At 38.6% G+C, this 24,642-nt stretch overlaps 2 protein-coding genes across 3 annotated transcripts in view; one reads left to right on the forward strand and one right to left on the reverse strand.

Moving 5' to 3' along the window:
* Window positions 1–657: 657 nt before the first annotated feature.
* LOC131425285 (steroid receptor RNA activator 1-like) lies at window positions 658–1,807 on the forward strand. The gene is made up of 3 exons (XM_058587046.1): window positions 658–825; window positions 971–1,438; window positions 1,506–1,807. The coding sequence occupies exons 1-3, from the start codon at window positions 792–794 to the stop codon at window positions 1,685–1,687; spliced, it is 684 nt and encodes a 227-aa protein (XP_058443029.1). The 5' UTR covers window positions 658–791; the 3' UTR covers window positions 1,688–1,807.
* A 106-nt stretch (window positions 1,808–1,913) lies between these two features.
* Window positions 1,914–24,642, reverse strand: part of LOC131425772 (G2/mitotic-specific cyclin-B3) — a 30,678-nt gene continuing 7,949 nt past the window's right edge. The window contains exons 1-6 of one of the 2 annotated variants that reach the window (XM_058587920.1): window positions 22,239–22,433; window positions 21,514–22,158; window positions 14,563–14,884; window positions 13,718–14,497; window positions 13,323–13,653; window positions 1,914–3,020 (exon numbers count right to left, since the gene is read on the reverse strand). In XM_058587920.1, coding sequence (XP_058443903.1) covers window positions 2,695–3,020; window positions 13,323–13,653; window positions 13,718–14,497; window positions 14,563–14,884; window positions 21,514–21,581 — 1,827 coding nt within the window. In that variant the 5' untranslated portion in view covers window positions 21,582–22,158; window positions 22,239–22,433 and the 3' untranslated portion in view covers window positions 1,914–2,694. Of the gene's footprint in view, window positions 3,021–13,322; window positions 13,654–13,717; window positions 14,498–14,562; window positions 14,885–21,513; window positions 22,159–22,238; window positions 22,434–24,642 lie in introns of those variants that run through there. The other variant, XM_058587919.1, reaches the window with a different exon arrangement.

Genomic DNA, 24,642 nt, shown 5'->3' on the forward strand with positions numbered 1-24,642 from the left:
TAAGGTTAAAGCCTCTATGATCGAATCAAAAGAATGTTTAACACTCTTTCACACCCGATCGGGGAGACGTCGGCTCGAAAATGCCTTGTTTGATATTCCTTCGCTCTGATTCTCTAGCGATACATAATGTAAACATAAAACTTTTTTAGGTCGACGCGGTTGATGCAAATGGTGCAGAATTGTCCGATGACCGACCGACCGAAGCGCTACAATCGGCCCCATATCGTGCTCAATCGGTCCGATAATCGGGCCGATGATCGGACTTATACGGGTCGACAAATTTCATTGGGAGGGAGCACATAATTCAGTCGGATTTTCATGCAGTGTATAGAGCCGGGTGATATTGAAATTTTTGCCGGTGGGGGTGGGTGTTAATTCTGACATGAAGAAGAAAGTGGAAAGGAATTCTCGGTTAATTTTTCAAAAGGGTGTATAAGCAAGTGACAGTTTCTCTTTATTTACTTTCTCTTCTATTAATTACCAAGCGATTTCCACGTTTATCACTCAACTCTTTGCAAGAAATGATACCCGAAACTTTCGACTTTCAAACAGAATACTGATATCAAAGAAAATCTTTTTTAATCACATCTCAATAATCGAAAGCGAGAGTGATTAAAGAGAAACTGTCACTTGCTTATACGCCCTTTTGAAAAATTAACCGAGAATTGTTATTGCATTTACTTTGTTTACGTATTGATACGGATCGGCGGTACTATTCCAACTTCTTTCTTAGAAAATCTGTTCCATTTAATTTTATATCGAGTATTACCATTGCAATATTAAGATAGAAAATGAGTGGGGAAAACTATCGCAGTGCTACAAAATGTATGTATTGCTTTAATTAAGGAATTCTGTATTTAAATTTTTGTATGGCAAAGTTCGATCAAAAAACAAAATGAAATTTTCACATTTGATCTAAAGATAAAACCGATATGATACATGTAACCAAAAAGAAACATACTTCTTATAGCACACGACCCAGGTTGGAATGATCCTCCGAAAATTGATTACAATTCAACCGAAGGGAGTCCAAAACAAACTAAGCTAAATTTAAACAAACGAGTAGCATTCCCGGTACTAAATGCTACCAATCCTCAAGTTCCAGTGGGAAGCTTACTTCCTCATTTCGTTCCTCCTAGTGCATCCGAACACCCGAATGTACACAGCATTCCTGCTACTCAACCATGTGTATTAACAACTCCTCCGAAATCTGTACCTAATCAAAGCCAGAAAATCACATCCGTGCAAGACACTTCGATTTATCCGGACAGCTCGGACATGCTAAAAGATTTTCAAGAGGCACTGGATCAACTCGTCCTTGAATTAGACAGTTCCAAACAAGCGGAAATCCGGAAACGATGTGCTTTAATTGAACGAAGCTGGAGCGATGGAAAGTTGTGCGAAAGTTTAACTAGAAAATTATATCGATTAGCTCAAGGTAAAAAGAAAACTGTTATTGTACCGAAAAATTAGTGAAATACATGATTCGTTTTCAATCATTCCAGCACTAACCGATAGAAAGGCAACCGAGGCAAATGAGATTCACCGGTCGATAGTGGTGGATCACGGAAGCGATTGTGTTCAATGGGCTCCGGCATTACGACAACTTGTACTGACAGTAGCCAAAGAAAAGGTCACAGAAGACAGTAAGACTAAATCCATCGTCGAGCCCCTATCTGGCGCGTAAAACCAGTCATTTATTTATTAAATTATACAGCGTAAAGTTTTGTTTGGTTTTATATTTTGTGATCTATTACATTATTAAAATGTGCGGTAAAAATAAAGTTTGTTCAATAGTACGTAAAAAGCCTGCTTTTTATGCTTTTCGAAGAACCGTAGACAGGGAACATTTCGGCATAAGAACGATACACAACAATTACTGTTGTGATTCATGACATAGCAAAGTACGCTGGTAGCAAACAGTCTTTATTGAGGAGGGAATTAACGATGCAATTCATGTACACTTGAATAACATACGAAGCACGATGAAAAAAAACCATGGTCTCGTTACAAATCAACTGATGTTCATTTTTACTGTTTATTTTATGTACTATCAAACATGTGTTTTTTCAGCATCTTGTTCGTCACATACCAATTTACCACTGAACTGTTGCTTTCCTCATAAATTATTTCCGCTCGGTGATTTTTTATGAGAGTTCCGTTGATCGATTGATAAGGTTCTACTTCTCGAGAGGCAACCTTGTCATAGTTCTAAACCTTATTTGTTCACTTTCCACTAATATTTTGAGATCGAAAATGGCAGTTGCTTTGTCTGGATGCGCAAAACTCGCCTCGTTCTAAATTATTCAATTTTTTCATTTGAATAAATGTGATAAAATCAATTAAATGTTTTCGAACATCATTATAACGGGAAAAAAATCCAATAAATTGTATGTGTTTAGGGATAAACAAACCCAAAAGAAAAAATTAAACTGGAAAAACGGTTCTTTTTTTTATCCATATTTGGTCGTTATTGGACAAAATTTGCCACAATAATTAAACTGATAAAAATATATTTTATAATTTTTATATCGACTAACTACACAAATTCGGAACGGGTTGACACTGCCGCACGGAGTACAGCACCGTTCACAATCAAGTGTTTAAAAGAACACAAAGTACCGAGTGAATCGTAAACGTTCAAATCTTCTTTGCCACCAGTAACAACAGTTCATTTATTCCTTTCTCTCTTTTTCAGACTGTGGTGGTGGTGGTGGTAGTGCTAGTTGATTTCTTGTTCACGGTTTGTGACTGATGTGATCTAGTCGCTGTGGTCGGTGGAGGTACGCTGCTGTTGACGGACACGGTAGGAGTCATCGATGCCGGTGATGCCGATGCCGGCTGGTAGTCGGTCGTGTCGAACAGCTTAGTCAGATCGGTGATGAAGGGTTTTTTCGCCGACTCGAAGAACAGCTCGTGGGAGTACTTGTGGCGAACGGTGTTGAGAGATTCCTTCGGTTTGCGGGTCATGATGTTGTTCAGCAGAATGGCGATCTCGGCGAAATCTTCGATTTTGTAACCTGCATGATGAAACGGAAGCAATTAATAATAAAGAAATACATCCATCCCTCATGCTGTAACGGTGTAAATTGGGTCTGGTAAGCGTACATCGAACATGGTCAAAATACTAGCCGCCTCACAATCGGTATCACATATCCAAACATCTTCATCAGACAAACAACACACACTAGTCTACTAGCTCTATACCTGTTCTTCCGCTCAGGCACTGGGTAGGAGAGTATATTTATAATCACTTATTATATATGGAAGCTGTTTGATAGTCTGCTCTTTCCTACCAGAAGCAGATTGGTACGATCCTGTCTCCTGTGAGTTTCTCATTCGTTTGGCTTCTCCAATAAATCCAATGTTTCCACTTAGTCATTGCAAAAACTGAACTTCTATTGCAAGTTTGCCAGAGAATTTGTCACCAGTCCATCATTGGGTCGTCTGTCTTGTATCGTATCGGTATTTTGTCATCCTACCAACTGTTTCTGTGTTTCCAATGTTTTCGTTAATGGAACTACGGAGAATTTCGTATCGTATCCGCTTCGATCATGGCCCTGCTTTCTTATATAGTGTTTTTATGTCTGGAGCGGTACATTTGATTATTACTTTAATTATCTAGAAATGATATCGAAACTTTTCTAATCTTCTCTGTTTGTTTTTAGCTTTGTCGATTTATACTAATATATGACTGTTGATTGATGAGTGATTGTAGCATTAGCAGAGGAGCTGAGTGAAAGTAACGAATGTCAGAGAAAATACCAAGCTAGAAGCTAAAGAGAGCTACATTTAACATGCAATCAAACTACTAGGTGTGCAGACTTTGTACGATGTTGTCCACGCTGTTTGCAGGTGCCAAAGAGCACATGATTCCATTCACAAAGGACAAGGGAAACAGAAATATTGTGTTAATATACATTGCAATCTATGCTGCACACATACATACCACCAATCATGGGAGATTTGATTAGTATGTTTCATTTCTTCCACAGATCAGTGGGTAGTAACAGAGTGGCAAGTGAATTGCCGATTTGAATTTCCCGGTTTTTTCTCGGGTTTTTCCCGGTTTGCGAGATAAAAGTTCTCGGTTTTCGGAACAGGCCCAAATCGCCTCTGTTTAGTTTTTTTAAATATTCCTTTAATTCAAGCTTTAAGCAGATATCACGTGTCAAAAAATAACATAATAACAGGCTCGCTAATTGAGAATTGAAGTACTTTTCGGGCATCTCGATGTATAAATAGAAAATATACATTATTACTAGTGCATACAAGAAAAGCATAAAGTCTTTTTCTAGTTATCTAAGGATTTTGTAACCGATTTCTTCTGACGCACATGAATGTTTTCATTATCAATTTGGTACACGTATGGTTGAAAATAAATCAATAGGGAACAACAATTCCTAAAATGGACGCTTGTCATTCTGGAAAACCAACAACAATCTATGCTAGTAATTTCAAAGCATTCTGTATTTATCGGCATGAAATCGTAATCATACGTCTTATACTATTCAAGCTCGACCTTCGTATAGTGGCATGATGTTAAATCCGGTCAGAAGATTGTCGGACCGTTGTGCGCCTTCAGGGAAATGCCGCTTTTAGAAAACCCTCTCTCAAATACAGCTTGCTTCATTTAGAATTGGAACAATCTTTTGCTCATATTGTTGCGCTCCTGGTGGACGGATTTAAAAGTTCTTGGCGCCTACATGTCGGGAATTTTCACATTCACGTATGATTTTTGACATTCCGCAAATCGACCGTACTTTGTAAACCATCAACATGGAAGCCGAAAAAAGGGAAAAAATTGTGCACAGTTATTTGGAAGTTCCATTGTGGTCTGCATCTAGCTGCATCAGCTGAAATTGCCCAGAAATACCGTATGGCGCGTTATCAAACGGTATAAGAAAACATTGACGACTATTCGGAAGCCTCAAGCCAATCGTCGGAGTGAAACTGTCGACCGGAAACTGCGTGGTAAGATTTTGAAGACGATTAAGAGGAATCCTAATCTGTCGGACCGTGATTTGGCCAAAAAATTCGGTGCTGCCCATAGTACCGTGAGAAGAACTGGACTCCGGGAAGGAATCAAGTCGTATCGAGCTAGCAAAGAGCCAAATCGGACCATAAAACAGAATAGTGTGGTCAAAATTCGTCCTCGGAAACTATATGACCAGGTGCTGACCAAGTTCGACGGGTGTCTTCTGATGGACGATGAAACCTATGTCAAGGCTGACTTCGGGTAAATCCCAGGTCGAAAATTTTACTTGGCAACGGCTCGGGGGGATGTTCCAGCCAAATTTAAATTTGATTATTTCCAGCAAATTTGCAATAAAATTTATGATTTGGCAGGGCATTTGCAGCTGTGACAAAAAAACGAAAGTTTTCGTTACAAATAAGACAATAACATCGGAACTATACCGAAAAGAGTGTCTCCAAAAACGAATTTTGCCGTTCATTCTATCCCACGACCATCCCGTAATGTTTTGGCCAGATTTGGCAAGCTGTCATTACAGCAAAGTCGTTCAAGAATGATATGCAGAGAAAGGGGTCCAGTTTGTTCCGAAAAACCTTAACCCACCGAACTGCCCTAAGTTCCGCCATATTGAGAAATACTGGGCAATCATGAAAAGGAGATCAATCAAATGACGACCTGGTGGAATAAGATAGCTAAAATGATGGACGAAGAAGGTGTGCGCCGCCTAATGAGCCGTGTTACAGGAAAAATTCGAGAATTACTTCGAAACCGTGACGAATAATTTTATCCGTATTTTTTCTTAAAAGTATGAAGAAAACGCTACATTTGTATTAAAAAAGATCTTGAATTCAAAAATAAATGACTGAAATACACGCAATTGCCTTTGTTCCAATTCTATCTCAAGCAAGCTTTACATCTGTCCGTTTATGGTGCTTAAGGTAATAAAAGATGTGCTTCACTTTCCGCAAGTACAAATTGCTTGCCAAATCAAGAACTTCTTAACGAATTTTGACATCTTCTGGCTACGCAAAATTTCAATTAATATTACCCAACGGATTAAAAGTTAAAGCAACTTGAGTGTGTGCGGATTATAAACGATACAACCTCTATTCCATTTAGCGTACGACGTCCGCATTTGTATATTAAATAGTAAATTATTGCCCGTTTATTTCTTCTTTGATGTACCCTCGCATAAAAGCCATCGGCCTTAAAATATGTTTGACATTCTGCTATATTTTTTTTCTCGAACTTCTCGCAGCTTATCATTTGCAATGAAGAGTGAAGGCCAAAGATTTTTCTGAGGTATACTGCTTGAAATATCTTTGCTGTTTGCTACTTAGCGTACAAACATAATCATAAAAACTTCTTTGGTCGTGAATACGATTTACTTTACTATGGGGTGCCTTTTCAAAATTTACCCTCTGAGAGAGTGATAAGTTTTTGATCGTGAATATCTATTGTTGTATCTATCGAATCAATATAATTTTTGCTACATGCCATCGGAAATATGATCACAATTTTATGATAAAATTTTCAGTTGTGTAACATAATCTCAAACAATTCAAAATTAAACTTTTCTGAAATGTTTGGTATAAACAAGTATCAAAGAGGATAATTCATAAAGCGCGTTTGCCTTTCTCGTATTTTGAAAGCTCATAGCTCAGTGATCTGTGAAAGGATTTATAAAATCTAACTACCATTAGAATCGAAATTTTTCAACTTAAACGTGTATAGCAAAAGCATTGAAGTATTTCGATAGTACACTATTGAAAAACCTGTCTCATTTGACCCATGTCAACACCAGCCCATCAGAACGCGTTCTGAGAAAGAGAACAAAATATCTGCTGCTGTACAACAAATCGTTCGAGGAAAATGTTCCGAACAGTGTTTAATATCGTAGTGAGTTCCACAATTTGGTCCTTCTGAAAGGCAGGAATGAATCCCGTACAGTACCCTGACAGTTTCTTTCAATGAAATCCAAATCCGAAATGAAATAATCGACATTAAAATTCGGTATGCGACTATTTTTATAGCCGTTAGGACCGCCCATTAGTGAAAAACCTACAAACGAAATCACATAAAAAGAAACCTCTTAACAAAAATTGAATCACTTTGGATTCTATCGCCACTGCGAGCAGATGTGGTTCGTGTCGTCTGCACAACTAGTTTCGCTTTCGACAAGAGCGATTACGTCACAGCTGCCAATCATTTGCATTAATGAAAAAACAACGGTGGAGAGCATTACACAAAATCAGCCGTTCCAATGGCTCTAAAAGTTTTCTAAAGAACTATTCGCATTAGTTGTTCGCAAATCGAAAGTAATTATCGTCAGTTTAGAGCAAATCTAGAACAGTTCGGTTAGATTTGTGCACTTTTCGCTGTGTGAAATTCACAGTAATCGAGATCAAGTGAAGCCTCCTTTTTTTGCGAAAAATGTGAAAAATGGGAATGCTTGCATAATTTATACAATTGATCAACTAATTGATATTCGGCAGTGTTAATGAACATGTCAGTTGTTTTCGTATTCACGGCATCCAGTTATGTCTCTGACATTACCCACCCGCCTATTTATTACATGTTTTTAAAATGAGAAAAAGCTAATTTTTGAAAAAAAAATTACGGGAGATCAGATAAGTCATTTTCTTTTATTCAAAACAGACGAAAGTGACCAAAACAAATGTAATTCTCTACTCTACTTGAAAACTGTGATATCGAGATTCAACTTCAACAAGCGACAAAAGAAAAATAGTAGCTCCAAAATCGCCTATCCACTCATTGTTGTGCAGCATCTATATTCATCCGATAATGACATGAATAAAGTTAATTTAGCTATTTTTAGGGCCAAATTGGATCGATTTTTTGTCACTAGCAAATCACCGACGTTGGCATTGATACTCTCATCTGCTGAAGCGAAAGGCGAAAATGCTTCGTTTCGGTTCGTTTGGACTAAAATCGATTAATTACAAATGAGACAGTAAAAACAGTGCTTTTATTAAAAATACGTGACAATTTTTCGGCTCTGCCGTTCAGTACTACTCTGTCATTTGGAATCCTCACTACCGAAATGGTATTAATAGAATCGAATCCTCACCAACTGCTAAGTACGGTAGTCGCGGGTTACTTATTAGTCCCGATAAGTATAACCGGAAGCTCTTCAATAATAGCCACACTGCAACTCTTGTGTGTCCCATGTAAAAAGTACGCATTGAGTGTAATTTTTATCAAGTTAGGATTTTGTAACAAGCACAAAAAATTAAAAAAAAAACGAAAATACAGCTTAAATTGTCTTTTATCTCAAATTACCGATTTTCATTATAGGACTGATATACGTAAATGGCAGACTAACCTTTTTCTAGTTATCTAAGGATTTTGTAACCGATTTCTTCTGACGCACATGAATGTTTTCATTATCAATTTGGTACACGTATGGTTGAAAATAAATCAATAGGGAACAACAATTCCTAAAATGGACGCTTGTCATTCTGGAAAACCAACAACAATCTATGCTAGTAATTTCAAAGCATTCTGTATTTATCGGCATGAAATCGTAATCATACGTCTTATACTATTCAAGCTCGACCTTCGTATAGTGGCATGATGTTAAATCCGGTCAGAAGATTGTCGGACCGTTGTGCGCCTTCAGGGAAATGCCGCTTTTAGAAAACCCTCTCTCAAATACAGCTTGCTTCATTTAGAATTGGAACAATCTTTTGCTCATATTGTTGCGCTCCTGGTGGACGGATTTAAAAGTTCTTGGCGCCTACATGTCGGGAATTTTCACATTCACGTATGATTTTTGACATTCCGCAAATCGACCGTACTTTGTAAACCATCAACATGGAAGCCGAAAAAAGGGAAAAAATTGTGCACAGTTATTTGGAAGTTCCATTGTGGTCTGCATCTAGGCTAGCTGAACAGCTGAAATTGCCCAGAAATACCGTATGGCGCGTTATCAAACGGTATAAGAAAACATTGACGACTATTCGGAAGCCTCAAGCCAATCGTCGGAGTGAAACTGTCGACCGGAAACTGCGTGGTAAGATTTTGAAGACGATTAAGAGGAATCCTAATCTGTCGGACCGTGATTTGGCCAAAAAATTCGGTGCTGCCCATAGTACCGTGAGAAGAACTGGACTCCGGGAAGGAATCAAGTCGTATCGAGCTAGCAAAGAGCCAAATCGGACCATAAAACAGAATAGTGTGGTCAAAATTCGTCCTCGGAAACTATATGACCAGGTGCTGACCAAGTTCGACGGGTGTCTTCTGATGGACGATGAAACCTATGTCAAGGCTGACTTCGGGTAAATCCCAGGTCGAAAATTTTACTTGGCAACGGCTCGGGGGGATGTTCCAGCCAAATTTAAATTTGATTATTTCCAGCAAATTTGCAATAAAATTTATGATTTGGCAGGGCATTTGCAGCTGTGACAAAAAAACGAAAGTTTTCGTTACAAATAAGACAATAACATCGGAACTATACCGAAAAGAGTGTCTCCAAAAACGAATTTTGCCGTTCATTCTATCCCACGACCATCCCGTAATGTTTTGGCCAGATTTGGCAAGCTGTCATTACAGCAAAGTCGTTCAAGAATGGTATGCAGAGAAAGGGGTCCAGTTTGTTCCGAAAAACCTTAACCCACCGAACTGCCCTAAGTTCCGCCATATTGAGAAATACTGGGCAATCATGAAAAGGAGATCAATCAAATGACGACCTGGTGGAATAAGATAGCTAAAATGATGGACGAAGAAGGTGTGCGCCGCCTAATGAGCCGTGTTACAGGAAAAATTCGAGAATTACTTCGAAACCGTGACGAATAATTTTATCCGTATTTTTTCTTAAAAGTATGAAGAAAACGCTACATTTGTATTAAAAAAGATCTTGAATTCAAAAATAAATGACTGAAATACACGCAATTGCCTTTGTTCCAATTCTATCTCAAGCAAGCTTTACATCTGTCCGTTTATGGTGCTTAAGGTAATAAAAGATGTGCTTCACTTTCCGCAAGTACAAATTGCTTGCCAAATCAAGAACTTCTTAACGAATTTTGACATCTTCTGGCTACGCAAAATTTCAATTAATATTACCCAACGGATTAAAAGTTAAAGCAACTTGAGTGTGTGCGGATTATAAACGATACAACCTCTATTCCATTTAGCGTACGACGTCCGCATTTGTATATTAAATAGTAAATTATTGCCCGTTTATTTCTTCTTTGATGTACCCTCGCATAAAAGCCATCGGCCTTAAAATATGTTTGACATTCTGCTATATTTTTTTTCTCGAACTTCTCGCAGCTTATCATTTGCAATGAAGAGTGAAGGCCAAAGATTTTTCTGAGGTATACTGCTTGAAATATCTTTGCTGTTTGCTACTTAGCGTACAAACATAATCATAAAAACTTCTTTGGTCGTGAATACGATTTACTTTACTATGGGGTGCCTTTTCAAAATTTACCCTCTGAGAGAGTGATAAGTTTTTGATCGTGAATATCTATTGTTGTATCTATCGAATCAACATAATTTTTGCTACATGCCATCGGAAATATGATCACAATTTTATGATAAAATTTTCAGTTGTGTAACATAATCTCAAACAATTCAAAATTAAACTTTTCTGAAATGTTTGGTATAAACAAGTATCAAAGAGGATAATTCATAAGGCACGTTTGCCTTTCTCGTATTTTGAAAGCTCATAGCTCAGTGATCTGTGAAAGGATTTATATAATCTAACTACCAATAGAATCGAAATTTTTCAACTTAAACGTGTATAGCAAAAGCATTGAAGTATTTCGATAGTACACTATTGAAAAACCTGTCTCATTTGACCCATGTCAACACCAGCCCATCAGAACGCGTTCTGAGAAAGAGAACAAAATATCTGCTGCTGTACAACAAAGCGTTCGAGGAAAATGTTCCGAACAGTGTTCAATATCGTAGTGAGTTCCACAATTTGGTCCTTCTGAAAGGCAGGAATGAATCCCGTACAGTACCCTGACAGTTTCTTTCAATGAAATCCAAATCCGAAATGAAATAATCGACATTAAAATTCGGTATGCGACTATTTTTATAGCCGTTAGGACCGCACATTAGTGAAAAACATACAAACGAAATCACATAAAAAGAAACCTCTTAACAAAAATTGAATCAGTTTGGATTCTATCGCCACTGCGAGCAGATGTGTTTCGTGTCGTCTGCACAACTAGTTTCGCTTTCGACAAGAGCGATTACGTCACAGCTGCCAATCATTTGCATTAATGAAAAAACAACGGTGGGGAGCATTACACAAAATCAGCCGTTCCAATGGCTCTAAAAGTTTTCTAAAGAACTATTCGGATTAGTTGTTCGCAAATCGAAAGTAATTATCGTCAGTTTAGAGCAAATCTAGAACAGTTCGGTTAGATTTGTGCACTTTTCGCTGTGTGAAATTCACAGTAATCGAGATCAAGTGAAGCCTCCTTTTTTTGCGAAAAATGTGAAAAATGGGAATGCTTGCATAATTTATACAATTGATCAACTAATTGATATTCGGAAGTGTTAAGGAACATGTCAGTTGTTTTCGTATTCACGGCATCCAGTTATGTCTCTGACATTACCCACCCGCCTATTTATTACATGTTTTTAAAATGAGAAAAAGCTAATTTTTGAAAAAAAAAATTACGGGAGATCAGATAAGTCATTTTCTTTTATTCAAAACAGACGAAAGTGACCAAAACAAATGTAATTCTCTACTCTACTTGAAAACTGTGATATCGAGATTCAACTTCAACAAGCGACAAAAGAAAAATAGTAGCTCCAAAATCGTCTATCCACTCATTGTTGTGCAGCATCTATATTCATCCGATAATGACATGAATAAAGTTAATTTAGCTATTGTTAGGGCCAAATTGGATCGATTTTTTGTCACTAGCAAACCAGCGACGTTGGCATTGAAACTATCATCTGCTGAAGCGAAAGGCGAAAATGCTTCGTTTCGGTTCGTTTGGACTAAAATCGATTAGTTACAAATGAGACAGTAAAAACAGTGCTTTTATTAAAAATACGTGACAATTTCGGCTCTGCCCTTCAGTACTACTCTGTCGTTTGGAATCCTCACTACCGAAATGGTATTAATAGAATCGAATCCTCACCAACTGCTAAGTTACGGTAGTCGCGGGTTACTTATTAGTTCCGATAAGTATAACCGGAAGCTCTTCAATAATAGCCACACTGCAACTCTTGTGTGTCCCATGTAAAAAGTTCCCATTGAGTGTAATTTTTATCAAGTTAGGATTTTGTAACAAGCACAAAAAATTAAAAAAAAAACGAAAATACAGCTTAAATCGTCTTTTATCTCAAATTACCGATTTTCATTATAGGACTGATATACGTAAATGGCAGACTAACACAAAATATACGTCCTTCAACGGAATATAGAAGCATCTTGCTAGCATAGAATTTTATACTAAATTGCCCAACTTTTTTTAAAAACCTGTTTTAATCCACCTAGTGGTGTAATGATGCCTTTCTCATATCAATCATACTATCCTATATAATACTGTGGTATTCTTGAAAATAATTTTCTTCGATTATTAAAACAATAACCGAAATCGGTTTGTTTCACTGTCTTCAATTGGAGAAATTTTGAGGTCGATTTAGAAAATTTTTTATGGTTTTTCGCACTTTTCAGTGATGGTATACAATTTTTAACACACTTTACCCTATATTTCCGGATCCGGAAGTCGGATCCGGATGAAATTCAGGAATTACGTATGGGACCACAGGACCTTTCATTTGAACTTAAGTTTGTGAAATTCGGTTCATTCATCTCTAAGAAAAGTTAGTGCACTTATTTTCACAATTTTTTCACATTTTACCCCATAATTCTGGAACCGGAAGTCGGATCCAAATAAAATTCAGGAATTTTTTATGGGACCACAAGACCTTTCATTTGAATCTAAGTTTGTGAAAATCGGTTCAGCCATCTCCGAGAAAAGTTAGTGCAAAAAAACGTTACATACACACATACGTACATACACACACAGACATTTTGCGTACTCGACGAACTGAGTCGTATGGTATATGACACTCGGTTCAAAAGTCGGTTTTCATACTGATTGCATAACCTTTCTATATGAGAAAGACAAAAAAACTGCCAGACACCTCTACCAGACCCTGTCAGCTTGAAGAGAAATCGATTTTCAGTTCAGCAACGCCTTCGCACGGTATCTTCTCCCCTACTTCTATGTAAGATATTCAAAGCGGACTCGCCTGAGAGCCATGTTCGTAAAAGAAGGATGTTGCCAATAATTTGTTCGGGAAATGTGAGAGCTGGATATCTTGTTAATGTGACGTCTTTGCCTCTACTCACCTGAGTAAAACTCTAGCGTCTTGTTCCAGCCGGGCATATTACTCATCCGCATAGCGATGAATAGTGCGGCACAGGCCAGCTTCGAATCCCTCAGCTGGACGATGGAATAATCCATTAAAGTGAACTCCAGGATGTAGCGAGCCAGAGTGAGAACCGGCATATCGATTCGGTTTACGCGAGCATATCGTCGCAAGAATCGATACGACAACGGAATGCCCAGATCATAGCCAATCGTTTTGAACACGGTCATCTCCATCAAAATCATCTCACGTCGCTGGTACGCCCCATCACAAATGTAGTGAAAATCATCGACCGTCGGTGGGACTCGTTCCTACGGGAAGAAGCAAACAAACTCAAAAATCAATCCCCAACGGTACTCCTCGGCCTCAACTTACGTCATATTTGGATGCGATAAACAGTGCGGCAGCACCTAGCAGTTGCAATGAATCCTTCTGTATCTCCGACCGCGACAAATATATATCGACAATCTTCACTGCTAGGTACAAAGTTTCGTGATTCAGCTCAAACGACTCTTGGATTTCTACCATCCAATCGACGAGAAGAGCTCTCATCCACTTGCTAATATGTGGCTGTTTGGCGATGTAATCTGGGATGACAAAGTGCGGTTCACGTTCTTTCTGATATACAAAAATATCCTGAGCGTAGTGAGAAACCTGAAACACGTCGTTCCAATTTGCAAAATCATAGTCTTCCACATCATCGGGCGTCCGTTTGCGCGGTGATGATGTATCTTTGTCTTCAGTCGACGTATTACTTGGTGTGTCTGAGCGTGAAGCGGGTTTCAGAAAATTATCTGACAACCTAAGTGATCCACTAGAAGTGATGTCCTCCAAGGCTGACACATACAAACTATCATCCGTTTTCTCAAATTCATTGGATATTCTACGCTTTGGCTTTATCAGCTGATTGGCAGCAGTCGTGATGGTTTGTAGTTTACTGTCTTGAAAACTAGTTTCATCTTTCGATTTTACGATGGTGTTGGCTACGTCCGAAAGTTCGGATTTCAGAGTGTGACCAGCGGATGTTTGAAGTTTGGCAGCACGAGTTCCCGTGTTCTTCCCACTAAGCTGTTGCCGACTGGCCGCACGGGTTAAAATTTTCGTTGCCGCCCGAGTTTTCGGTCCGTCCGGGTCTGGTTTGGTGAACACTTCCGTCTGGAATGGATGCAACATGACAATAAAGTTTGACAATAACAAAATCTTCTAGTTCAACTATCTACCTTTACGGTCGTAGCATTCTTGCCTGTTGCAGTCTTCTTATTGTTGACGATATTATTAGTCAACTGGTGGAGCAGCTGGGAAGCCTGTTTGCTCAGAGTGGTGGCTCCGGTACTCGTTACCGTGATTGCATTCGTTCCCTTTCCACCCTTGATGTCGGCTTCGAGTTCCGCATTGTGCACCACGGCATTGGTCAAATTGCCAAGGGCCGACCGTTTCACACCACGGTCGTTTTTCAGCGGACTGAGGTCGGCTTTCCGCTTGCCACGCTGCGACGGTTGATGATCGTCTGGATTATGGTTTTGGTTGTTGGTTGCTTTTGATCTGCAAATGTAAAAATTACATTGAGAAGGTAGTTGGTTGTTATTTGCTATTCCCAAAAAAATGCAGTTTTTTGTTCACAAGTTAAAAGATTTACAAGAACGCATCTTAATTTCAGGATACATTCTAGTAACACAGGGTCAGATGGTATTCCTTCAATACTAACAATACTTTTCAACACAACAAATAAAATAGACCGTCAAATAGCAATAGCTAAACTTGACAGACTTGACTTTAACGGTGCTCTACTGGATTGAGTGCAGTCATATCTAACTGGTCGGGAGATGTCTAGAAAAATAGGAAATAGTATAACAACGCCAGTTGCTGTTAGTTCTGGAGTGCCATTTAGGACCGTTTGTATTCTTACTCTATATCAACGATCTCAACTTCACTGTAAAATCTTTCAAGCAGTCGTGATGGCTGATGATTTCAAACTATATCATCTGATAAAATGCCAAGACGTTCTTAAACGTGAACCCTTTATGAAAGACTTATTTTAGACTACAAACCAGATGTCAATAATTACGTCGGTAACGTAATTTAAAAGGCTTCCAAATCCTTAAGTTTCCTCTCACGAATTGCTAAAAGTTTTCGTAACATACACTGCTTGAAAGCTTTTTATTGTGCACTAGTCCGTTCAACCCTCCAATATGCAACTATTGATGATAAAATTGAAATCGAAGTTATTCATCAACGCAAATTCATTAGAGTCGCACTCCGCAATCTACCATGGAGTGATCCATTAAACCTTCCAAGTAGCGAGAATCACTGCCGGCTTTCTTGGCTTTGATCTACTATCTGTTCGAATAAATGTTTAGATTTCATCGCGGACTTTATACAATCGCGTATCGATTGTTCTGATCTCTTATGGATAGTCAGTTTCTTGGAATTCCCGCTTCTAGAACCAACTAGGTATATAATAAACTTTTTTTAGAATGTGTCGTTTATTTAATAGTTGCTCCGATGACTTCGATTTTCATCTATCCCGAAATGCAATAAAGCGATTGTTCCGCAATTTCTTATCAATCTATTTGTAGATCTAGAGCAATTTTACAAACAAATACTGTACAATTAATTTGCAATGTAACTTAATTTAATCTAAGCTTTAAATTGTACCATTTGGATATGATTAATCTTTTGGTATATAAGATGAGGAGGTTTTACGCCTTTTGGAAACAGTGATTATACATTTCAGCTCCAGCTTTTGCCTGCTCCCAACTAAATAAGTAAAAAAATAATCATTTCTCCAACAAAGAATGCTTGATAGTCTGCCCCAAATAGCAAAATGTAATTTTAAAATGGAAAAATGGACAAAAATTGCCGACCTTCTACGGCACTGACAAAAGTACCCATGCAGCATCAATCATAGTAACCCATGAGTCAGCACACAAAATTTGACAGCTGTATCAGTCGAAAACAGGCATCGTTCCGGCATCTACAACATCTTGACACTATTAGACAACAATCAGAGCATCGAAAGATAGCACGGTTCCGAACGGCCGACAATCCTAAGCGACAAGAAGCTCCAAAGGAAGCTGAAGAGGAAGACCGAGGGAAAAGTGGCTACATCGCTGCATGCCCTTGACCGGGAATTGGGCTCTGGCGAAAATGAACATATATTTTAGAAAGTGGAAGCCGCGTCCACTGATTTCGGAGCTGCAGGCAATGACGCAGCGGCAGCGGCTGAATAAGATAGTCAACTCGATTTTCCCGGTGAATCGCGACGTGACGACGAGACCTATCTTACCTATGGATGGCAACGACTGGCAGAGAACTTCGTATTTTTGCTGACAATCGGCGAGAAGAGGATGTCAAAGCCGCTCTTCTTTCGCACAGGACTGGCCATGTACGGGGAAAGCTAAAGTACGAACTACCTGCCGAAAATTGCGTCGTTCATCAAATAATACCATAAGGACGGAGACGCAGTGTCTGCTCACTACTCAAAGCGATCGTTAGAGTAGATGGACCGGCTAAATATCGATGTGGTAAACAAGTCGGCGAACCCGTCCAACGTCCCCCAGCTTCGTTCCATCGAGGATTTCTGGGTCAACCTCAAGCGTAAAATCTTTGCCTTCAGGTCTAATTCTGTTGCAAAAACTCAGGACGTATTGATAAATAAAATCAAAAAAGAACTGAAAAACAAGCCTACCAGCATGTTTTCGTCCGCCATGACGAATGTTCCGGTTACCTGCCGGAAGGCCGCTATAAGAACGGATCTTCGCGATAGTTGTTTTTCATTATTCAATTTATAATCTTGAAAGACAATCAATACCACGAAAAAAGAATAAAATACCAAATAATACTTTTTCCAGTAGCTGGATTAAAATACGTAAGAAATCATTTGTTCGTAACATAGAGAAAATATTTGTGAGACTTTTGAGATAAACTTGAGATAATTTAGTAAAATAGAGTAACAAGATGTGAAACGTTAAAACCATATGATAGCTGAAGTAAAACCAAGGGACGCGGACGAAGTGAGCTCATTACAACCATCTCTATGAAGTTTGTCTCTATATTGAGAGTAAATAATATCTTGTCAAATATATAAATTAGCTGGGTTTGCGGTACAATGCGTAGGACGCTGGTCTCACAAGACAGTTGTCGTATGTCCGAGCCCCGACCTGAAAGGATTCTATCCATCCAATGGTACGCTTAGAACTTGTGCTTAAACTTACGGCTATTTTAGGATGTACAGCCGAGTCTCGAGCTCGGCATAATGAAATGTCGAATTAGATCGGCAACACGAAGTTTCACTGATTGTTCAGTAATTCACATGCTGATTGCCGAAATTCGTTATTGTAAAGTTCTGATATCTCGAAGAAGTGCATTTTATTGGCATAATATGTTGCTAAACTTGTCCGTAAACAACAAATAAACCGAAATCGATTTTGTAAAGCACCGTACGTCGCCATTTCTCATGGAGCTGAAAAATATTTACGAATTTGGCGAATGAAAGAGATTTCCGTATTTCGTGGAAAGCTAAGTGGAATCAAAATGTTCTTTTTTATATACTTTTGAATATTTGTTTATTTTCAGGTAAAGCGAGCACTAGAAACAATCCGTCCGATGCTGCTGTGTGCTTCGCCCATCTGGATGAACTGTGCTCCAACACACAGGAGAAAAGTTCAAATGATCCAGAATAAATATCTTCGGATGATACTCCAGGTCCCGCCGTCCATGCGAATCTCAGATATTCACGAACTGGCCAATATCAAAATGATCAACGGACAAATGGTTGAAGTCTACAATCGCTACCAGTAAGCAGCAAATGTGTCTGAATATCACATCATTCGTGAATTGTTTTCTTAGGTTTTATATTAAATTCGTAGGTTATCAAATCAAAATCATCAACTACAAAGTTAAAACGAAAATTAGCATTCTGCAGAAAAACAAAAATTGGTTAAAAACATTACTACAAAATCTGAAATGAAAAACCAATTATTGAACCCCTCTTAACACTCATTCCCCAAGCTTGGCTTTCGTGATAAGTTTTCCGTGCAATAATAAAGCAAAATCCCTTCTACACTCGATTACTGATGACTCGGTAATCCATGATTCGATCGCGATTGCTTTTGCCGAGCTAACAAGTTCGGCAATAATTGACAGTTCAGGAAATTGTCGAAATTCTTAGTACACTGAGGTCTTTTTTGATGCGGTCTTTTTTATGCGGTCTTTTTTATGCGACTTTTTTTATGCGAATTTTCAGAGTTATGCGGTTTTTTTTATGCGAAGTTTCAGAGTTATGCGGTTTTTTTTATGTGAATTTTCAGAGTTATGCGGTTTACCCTTCTGCGGTCTTTTTTATGCGAAGTTTCAGAGTTATGCGGTTTTTTTTATGCGAAGTTTCAGAGTTATGCGGTTTTTTTATGCGAATTTTCAGAGTTATGCGATTTTTTTTATGCGGTTTTTTTTTATGCGGTACGTAAATTCGCATAAAAAAAGACTTCAGTGTAATTATACATTTTGTCAAAACGGTACCCGAGCCCTCTGCTGTGCAAATCTCCGCAATTATTTCACCGAGATTCAGCAATAAAACTTGAGTGTGTACCGATATTGTGAGGGTTTTAAAGGAATATCGATAAACCGAAAGTCGTCATCTTTGATTTTGTTTTCCGAAATCTACTCTTCAAACACGTTCCAAAAATATCCATATTGCATTGGTTTCCACAGAATATCAATTCGTTTTCATCTCACGCAAAAACCTCTTTTTACGAATTCGATTCGTAAATAACTTACCTTACCTAACAGCTATAGGCCTGGGGTGTCCTTTGCTGTATCAAGCATACGTATCCACATAACTCGGTCCATGGCTGCTCGTCGCCAGCCACTCAAGGCACGGATGCTTCTGAGATCACCCTCCACTTGATCGATCCACCTCGCTCGCTGCGCTCCTCTTCTTCTTGTACCAGTCGGATTAGATTCAAGAACCATTTTCACTGGGCTGTCGTCAAACATCCTTATGACATGCCCAGCCCATCGTAGACGTCCGATTCTAGCTGTCCGTACGATGGGTGGTTCTCCTAGCAGCTGTTGCATGTCGTTACGCCGTCTTCACATTCCGTCTTCCATCTGCACTCCGCCATAGATGGTCCTCAGTACCTTTCTTTCGAAAACACTGAGGGCGCGTTGGTCCTCTGCCAGCATAGTCCAGGTCTCGTGGCCATAGAGAACAACCGGTCTAATGAGCATTTTTTAGATGGTCAATTTCGTGTGGGGGCGTACTTTTCTCGATCGGAGGGTTTTTCTGAGTCCGAAGTACGCACGATTCGCTGCCAAAATACGTCTATGAATTTTTCTGCTGGTGTCATTATCAGCGGTCACCAGTGAGCCCAAATACACGAATTCGTCAACCACCTCGATATCGTCACTGGCTATCAATATTCGTGGTGGGAGGCGTAGTGTTTCTTCTCTAGAGCCTCTTCCTCTCATGTATTTTGTTTTCGACGCATTTATGGCCAGTCCGATACGCCTAGCTTCAGCTTTCAGTCCGATGTAGGTTTCCATTATCTTCTCAAGGTTACGTGTCACAATATCAATATCGTCAGCGAAGCCAAAAAGTTGTACGGACTTTCGGAAGATCGTGTCGATCCTCGCTCTTCGAATCACACCTTCCAGGGCAATATTGAACAAGATACAAGAAAGTCCATCACCTTGACGCCCTCTCCAAGATTCGAAGGGACTCGAGAGCGTCCCAGATACTCGGACGTAGCACATCACTCTATCCATCGTTGCTTTGACCAATCGCGTCAGTTTATCTGGGAAACCGTATTCGTGCATTATCTGCCATAGCTGTTCTCGATCGATTGTGTCGTATGCCGCTTTGAAGTCAATGAATAGGTGATGCGTGGGTACATTGTATTCACGACACTTCTGGAATACTTGTCTTATCGCGAATATGTGATCCGTAGTGGCGCGGGCTCCAGTAAATCCCGCTTGGTACGGCCCTACGAATTCCTTAGCTATTGGTGATAGACGACGGCAAAGAATTTGGGAGAGTACCTTGTAGGCGGCGTTCAGCAAAGTGATTGCGCGGTAATTGCAACATTCTAGCTTATCGCCCTTTTTGTAGACGGGACATACCACCCCATCCATCCATTCCTGCGGTAGAATCTCCTCCTCCCAAATCATAGAAATCATCCAGTTCGTAAATAAAGTTTACGTTATTTGGGATTTGGTTCGTAAAAAGAGTTACGTAAAAAAAGTGTACGTAAACCGAGGTTTGGGTGTACCTTTACCTAGATATCAGTCCCATATGGAAAATTGGCACATTTAGGAAAAGACAATTCATTGCACGCTGTATTTGCAACGAACAATTTAATTAGAAAACCATTTGCGGTTGAAGAATGGACACATCTTCTTACCTGCAGATGATACAGTAGATAGATCTCGATAACATTGGCGATCAATCAAAGAATTAACAACGTAAAAGTGAAGCAAGAAATCCGAGAAGCGGAAATGCTTATTTATGGAATTCCAGGTTTAGCGAAAATAATCGGATTGATAATCCTTAATTTTCACAACAAAACGTCTAATTCTGAGATATTCATGAATTCTCTGAAGGACCACAACACTAATGCGGAGGAAGCGTCATATGTTTTCACACCGCAGGACATGTAGTTGGTCACGTAGGTTGTTAGTGATAAAAGCTGTGGAGTTTCTAGTCATGATCCTGCGTGAAGGATAGTTTCTTATGTTTGTTTTTTAGAACATAAAATGTAAATTGGCAATATGGTCCTGCGGTTGAGCTTCTTGTTTAAAACAACTATTTAACGATATACCTAGCCATGCAATTGTCTTGCAAATTATGAATCTAGTAGATCTGTCGACAATAGAAGATGATACGGTATGTGATACAGCGACCTTGTTTAACAACTTATTCTAATTCGTCGATAGCTATTCTAAAATCCAAAAGTTGAGAGTCCCATTGTTTAATTACAACCACAGATGTATGAAAAGTTATCTCAAGTCACGTGGTCTTGAGAATCTTATAACTAGTAGATAACTTTCCTGGAAAATATTGAACCTTTTCAAGTGTCGAATTATCCAAATCCTTAATTTTTTACGTACTTTTTCACATGTATTGACAGAGTGAGCATAACTGTTAACTTCACCATCCTGAAACCAGTACTCACCTTGTGGTTATGGTTTTCCTCAGAAGAGGTAAAAGCGCTGTACTGCCATTCTGTTTGGCGGGAGCCATTTCTTGGGTAAATTAGATCCACCGACGTCAATGACAACAATACCGTTTTAAATAGTTGATTACGAATGCACTACTCCCTTTAACGAATTGTTTTTTTTTTTTGTTGTGGTTTCGCTTCCTCGCTTCAACAGGCACCGATTTCAATTTTCGACCGTTATTCGCCTTCTACACACGCACTCAATCACACTGCACAAATGACGAACGTTCCTTTTCTTCACTTTTTCACAGTGCAGCTGGCTCTTCGACACTTTCGTATGAAAGCACACAAATGCTATCGAATGATTCGTAACGGACACATTTTCCAGGTAATTAATCGCAGTTCGATCTCTACCTATATTGACACATTTTCATATGACACTGACGCTGTTTTCTTCGACTAGCCGAAAGTATTGCAAGAAAAATTTTATGTGTTATCGGAGTTTTGCAGCTTGTAAATGTCAATCCGACAGCTAATGAATGTACTAAAATTCACGTCGTCGTTATCACTGGTTACTTGGATCGGAATCACACACTTTCACTAGTAACAAGAGACATTCAATAATCACGGTCGATCGAAGTTGGATAGCACCGTTGAATTCTGAAACAATAGACAGGACGATTATTAGAAATGCATTATGACACATCTGCAACACGTTCGCGTACCGCTTGATCACTTACTTATAAATAAAAAAATAACAAAACAATAGACATTAACAAAACAACTGGGATACAGTTAACAACAAAGCCTGTATACTATCCAACAACAGCCATTCTTAGTCCGATCCAAGACACAATCTACACAACTTTTCGAATCAACTGTTGTCTGTCTGTTGCGACTGGGTACGCTTTTTTCCCTTCTATTGGATAAGCTAGCTTCCTTCGCGCATCAGTCAAATCCACACCAACCGCTCGGGTCGTGAGCTTGAGCAGGACAGATGGCAGTTATTACAGTCGCACTTGGTTAACGGATGGAAGGACGAAAGTAAATACATAACCGAAAAATATTCTGACAACTCCCTATGTACTGAGCATGGTACCGTAGGCTTATGTGAATTTGAATGCTGAATAGATTGCCGAATAGATTTTGCGCTGATTTCAAATAAAATTTCAAACTAAAAACAGTATTTAAGGTGATTTCAAGAATTATTTAAATAGAAAATAACTATCACAGCTAAAAGTAACTTTTTATTTCTTAAGAAGAAGACTTACACATTTATCAGAGCGGTGAAATGACATTGACATTTTTTTTCGATTTTAGAAACCGGATATTCTGTGCCACTATTCACCCCTCTTAACGGTGTGGTGGTAAACCAAGTTCAAGACGAACCTCTTATTTCCCCATTTTTTTCCTTATATTCTTCGTCCTTTAGTTAAACACAACATAACATGCATAAGCCAACTCTACATGCCAGGACTTGTTTCGCGCCAATCTAAATAAGTGCGAGTATTGGACAATCTGGAAACCACGATTGAAATTTCTGGATTTGGGTACCCCTTCAAGAAGAGATGGAAGGTAGAGGAATAGAACTCAAAATAAAATAATCCAATCCAACCGATGCCAATGATCAATCAGACAACGGATTTCTGTCTTGGTTTCGACTGCGAGATGTGTGCCGTTCTTTGCGGATGACGAGGTCAGCGATGCCAGACAAAACGCATATCAAACACATTTACAACCAATTCTTGAACTCGGTAAAGTATAATGCCGAGACCGATCGGCAAAACGCAATTTTGCTGATTGCTCAGTAATCAATATTATGTTTTCCGAGATTCGCTTAGTAGATTTACTAATTTTTCGGCAAACTTTTTGCCGAAATTTGAACTAATCGGTTATTAACAATTGCGTTTGCCGAATTTTCGAAATAAGTGTTAGCTTCATTATCCGAAATTCGACAAGACAACTGTCATTAACGTTTTATATTGTCGCTTGGCACTACGAAGGCAATTTTTGACGAAATATTTCGGAATAAGTCCAATAAGTCCAAAAATAAGACGTGAGAATCTACTATGTTTCCAGAAGGTTTAATAACTACTGTTGATTAATCATAGAAAAGACCTTCCTGATTCTGATCGAAGAACTTCAACGACGTATTCAACAACAGTCAGAATTATCTATTTTACAATTGTACGTCTTCGAAACATAAGTAATGTACATTTTTTGTAAGGAAATAAAATGAAATCCTAATACCCAACTGAATGTTAACAATTAAAAACACGAGTTCTTTTACTTTTAACGGCTGAAGTCTCAGTAATTCATAATGTTCATTTCGTAGCTTTTGCCGAACATTCAACAAAGGTAACCCAGAACAGACAGTAAACCTTTTTCCGATAATTTCGGTAATAACTGACGTTTGTCAAATTTGAGATGACCGAGACTTCGCAATTTTACCTTTTGCCGAAATGATTATCGAGTACTCGGTGGTATTTTGCCGAGATTCAGCGAAAACAATAAGTGTGTAGAAGAGATTTGATATCGATATATACTTCGAAAGAGAAAACAATTTTCGAGAGTAGCATACATCACGAGGTTACAGAACTATCTCAGATAGTTTCGGTAATTTTTGGAGAGGGTTTGCTCTCGCGAATTAATTTTATTCATCTCACGGTTTTTTTTCGGTAGAAATTCTTCAAATTTGGTTTAAAACCATCAGAATAAAACTGAAAATCTTTAAAGTTCTTTGGTGTATTCTGCAATTCCCATCAGTAGATAGATCAATTTTAAAGATTCCAGAAGTCTTTCTAAATTGAATTAATTTTTACAAAGTTCCTGAAACTCCAGGCATTCAATGAAGCTGTAGAAATTTAAGTATATCGAAATGTGCACAAGCCAGTATTGAGTCTTTTAGTGGAATATTCTAATTACCGCATTGTCATTTTTAATATCGATATATTAGTTGTACTGAATGTTTGGAGTTTCAGATAAAGAACATTAAAAAGACGATAATAGATCTAAATAATATAATTTAATTGTTTTTTTTTTGACAACTGCTCGAGAAAAATTTTTTCAGTTTCAGCTTACTTTCACTAACACATTTGATTAGCAACGCATACATTTCCATATGGATTTTCTCTTGCAGAAATT

Source organism: Malaya genurostris, chromosome 1, assembly GCF_030247185.1.
Source record: "Malaya genurostris strain Urasoe2022 chromosome 1, Malgen_1.1, whole genome shotgun sequence".
NCBI lineage: Eukaryota > Metazoa > Arthropoda > Insecta > Diptera > Culicidae > Malaya > Malaya genurostris.

Excerpts from the sequence above, each read along its gene's own strand:
- LOC131425285 (XM_058587046.1), top strand. The coding sequence starts at position 792 with ATGAGTGGGGAAAACTATCGCAGTGCTACAAAAT. Across the intron at positions 826-970 it reads CTATCGCAGTGCTACAAAAT|CACACGACCCAGGTTGGAAT; the intron begins GTATGTATTGCT and ends TACTTCTTATAG. Across the intron at positions 1,439-1,505 it reads ATTATATCGATTAGCTCAAG|CACTAACCGATAGAAAGGCA; the intron begins GTAAAAAGAAAA and ends CAATCATTCCAG.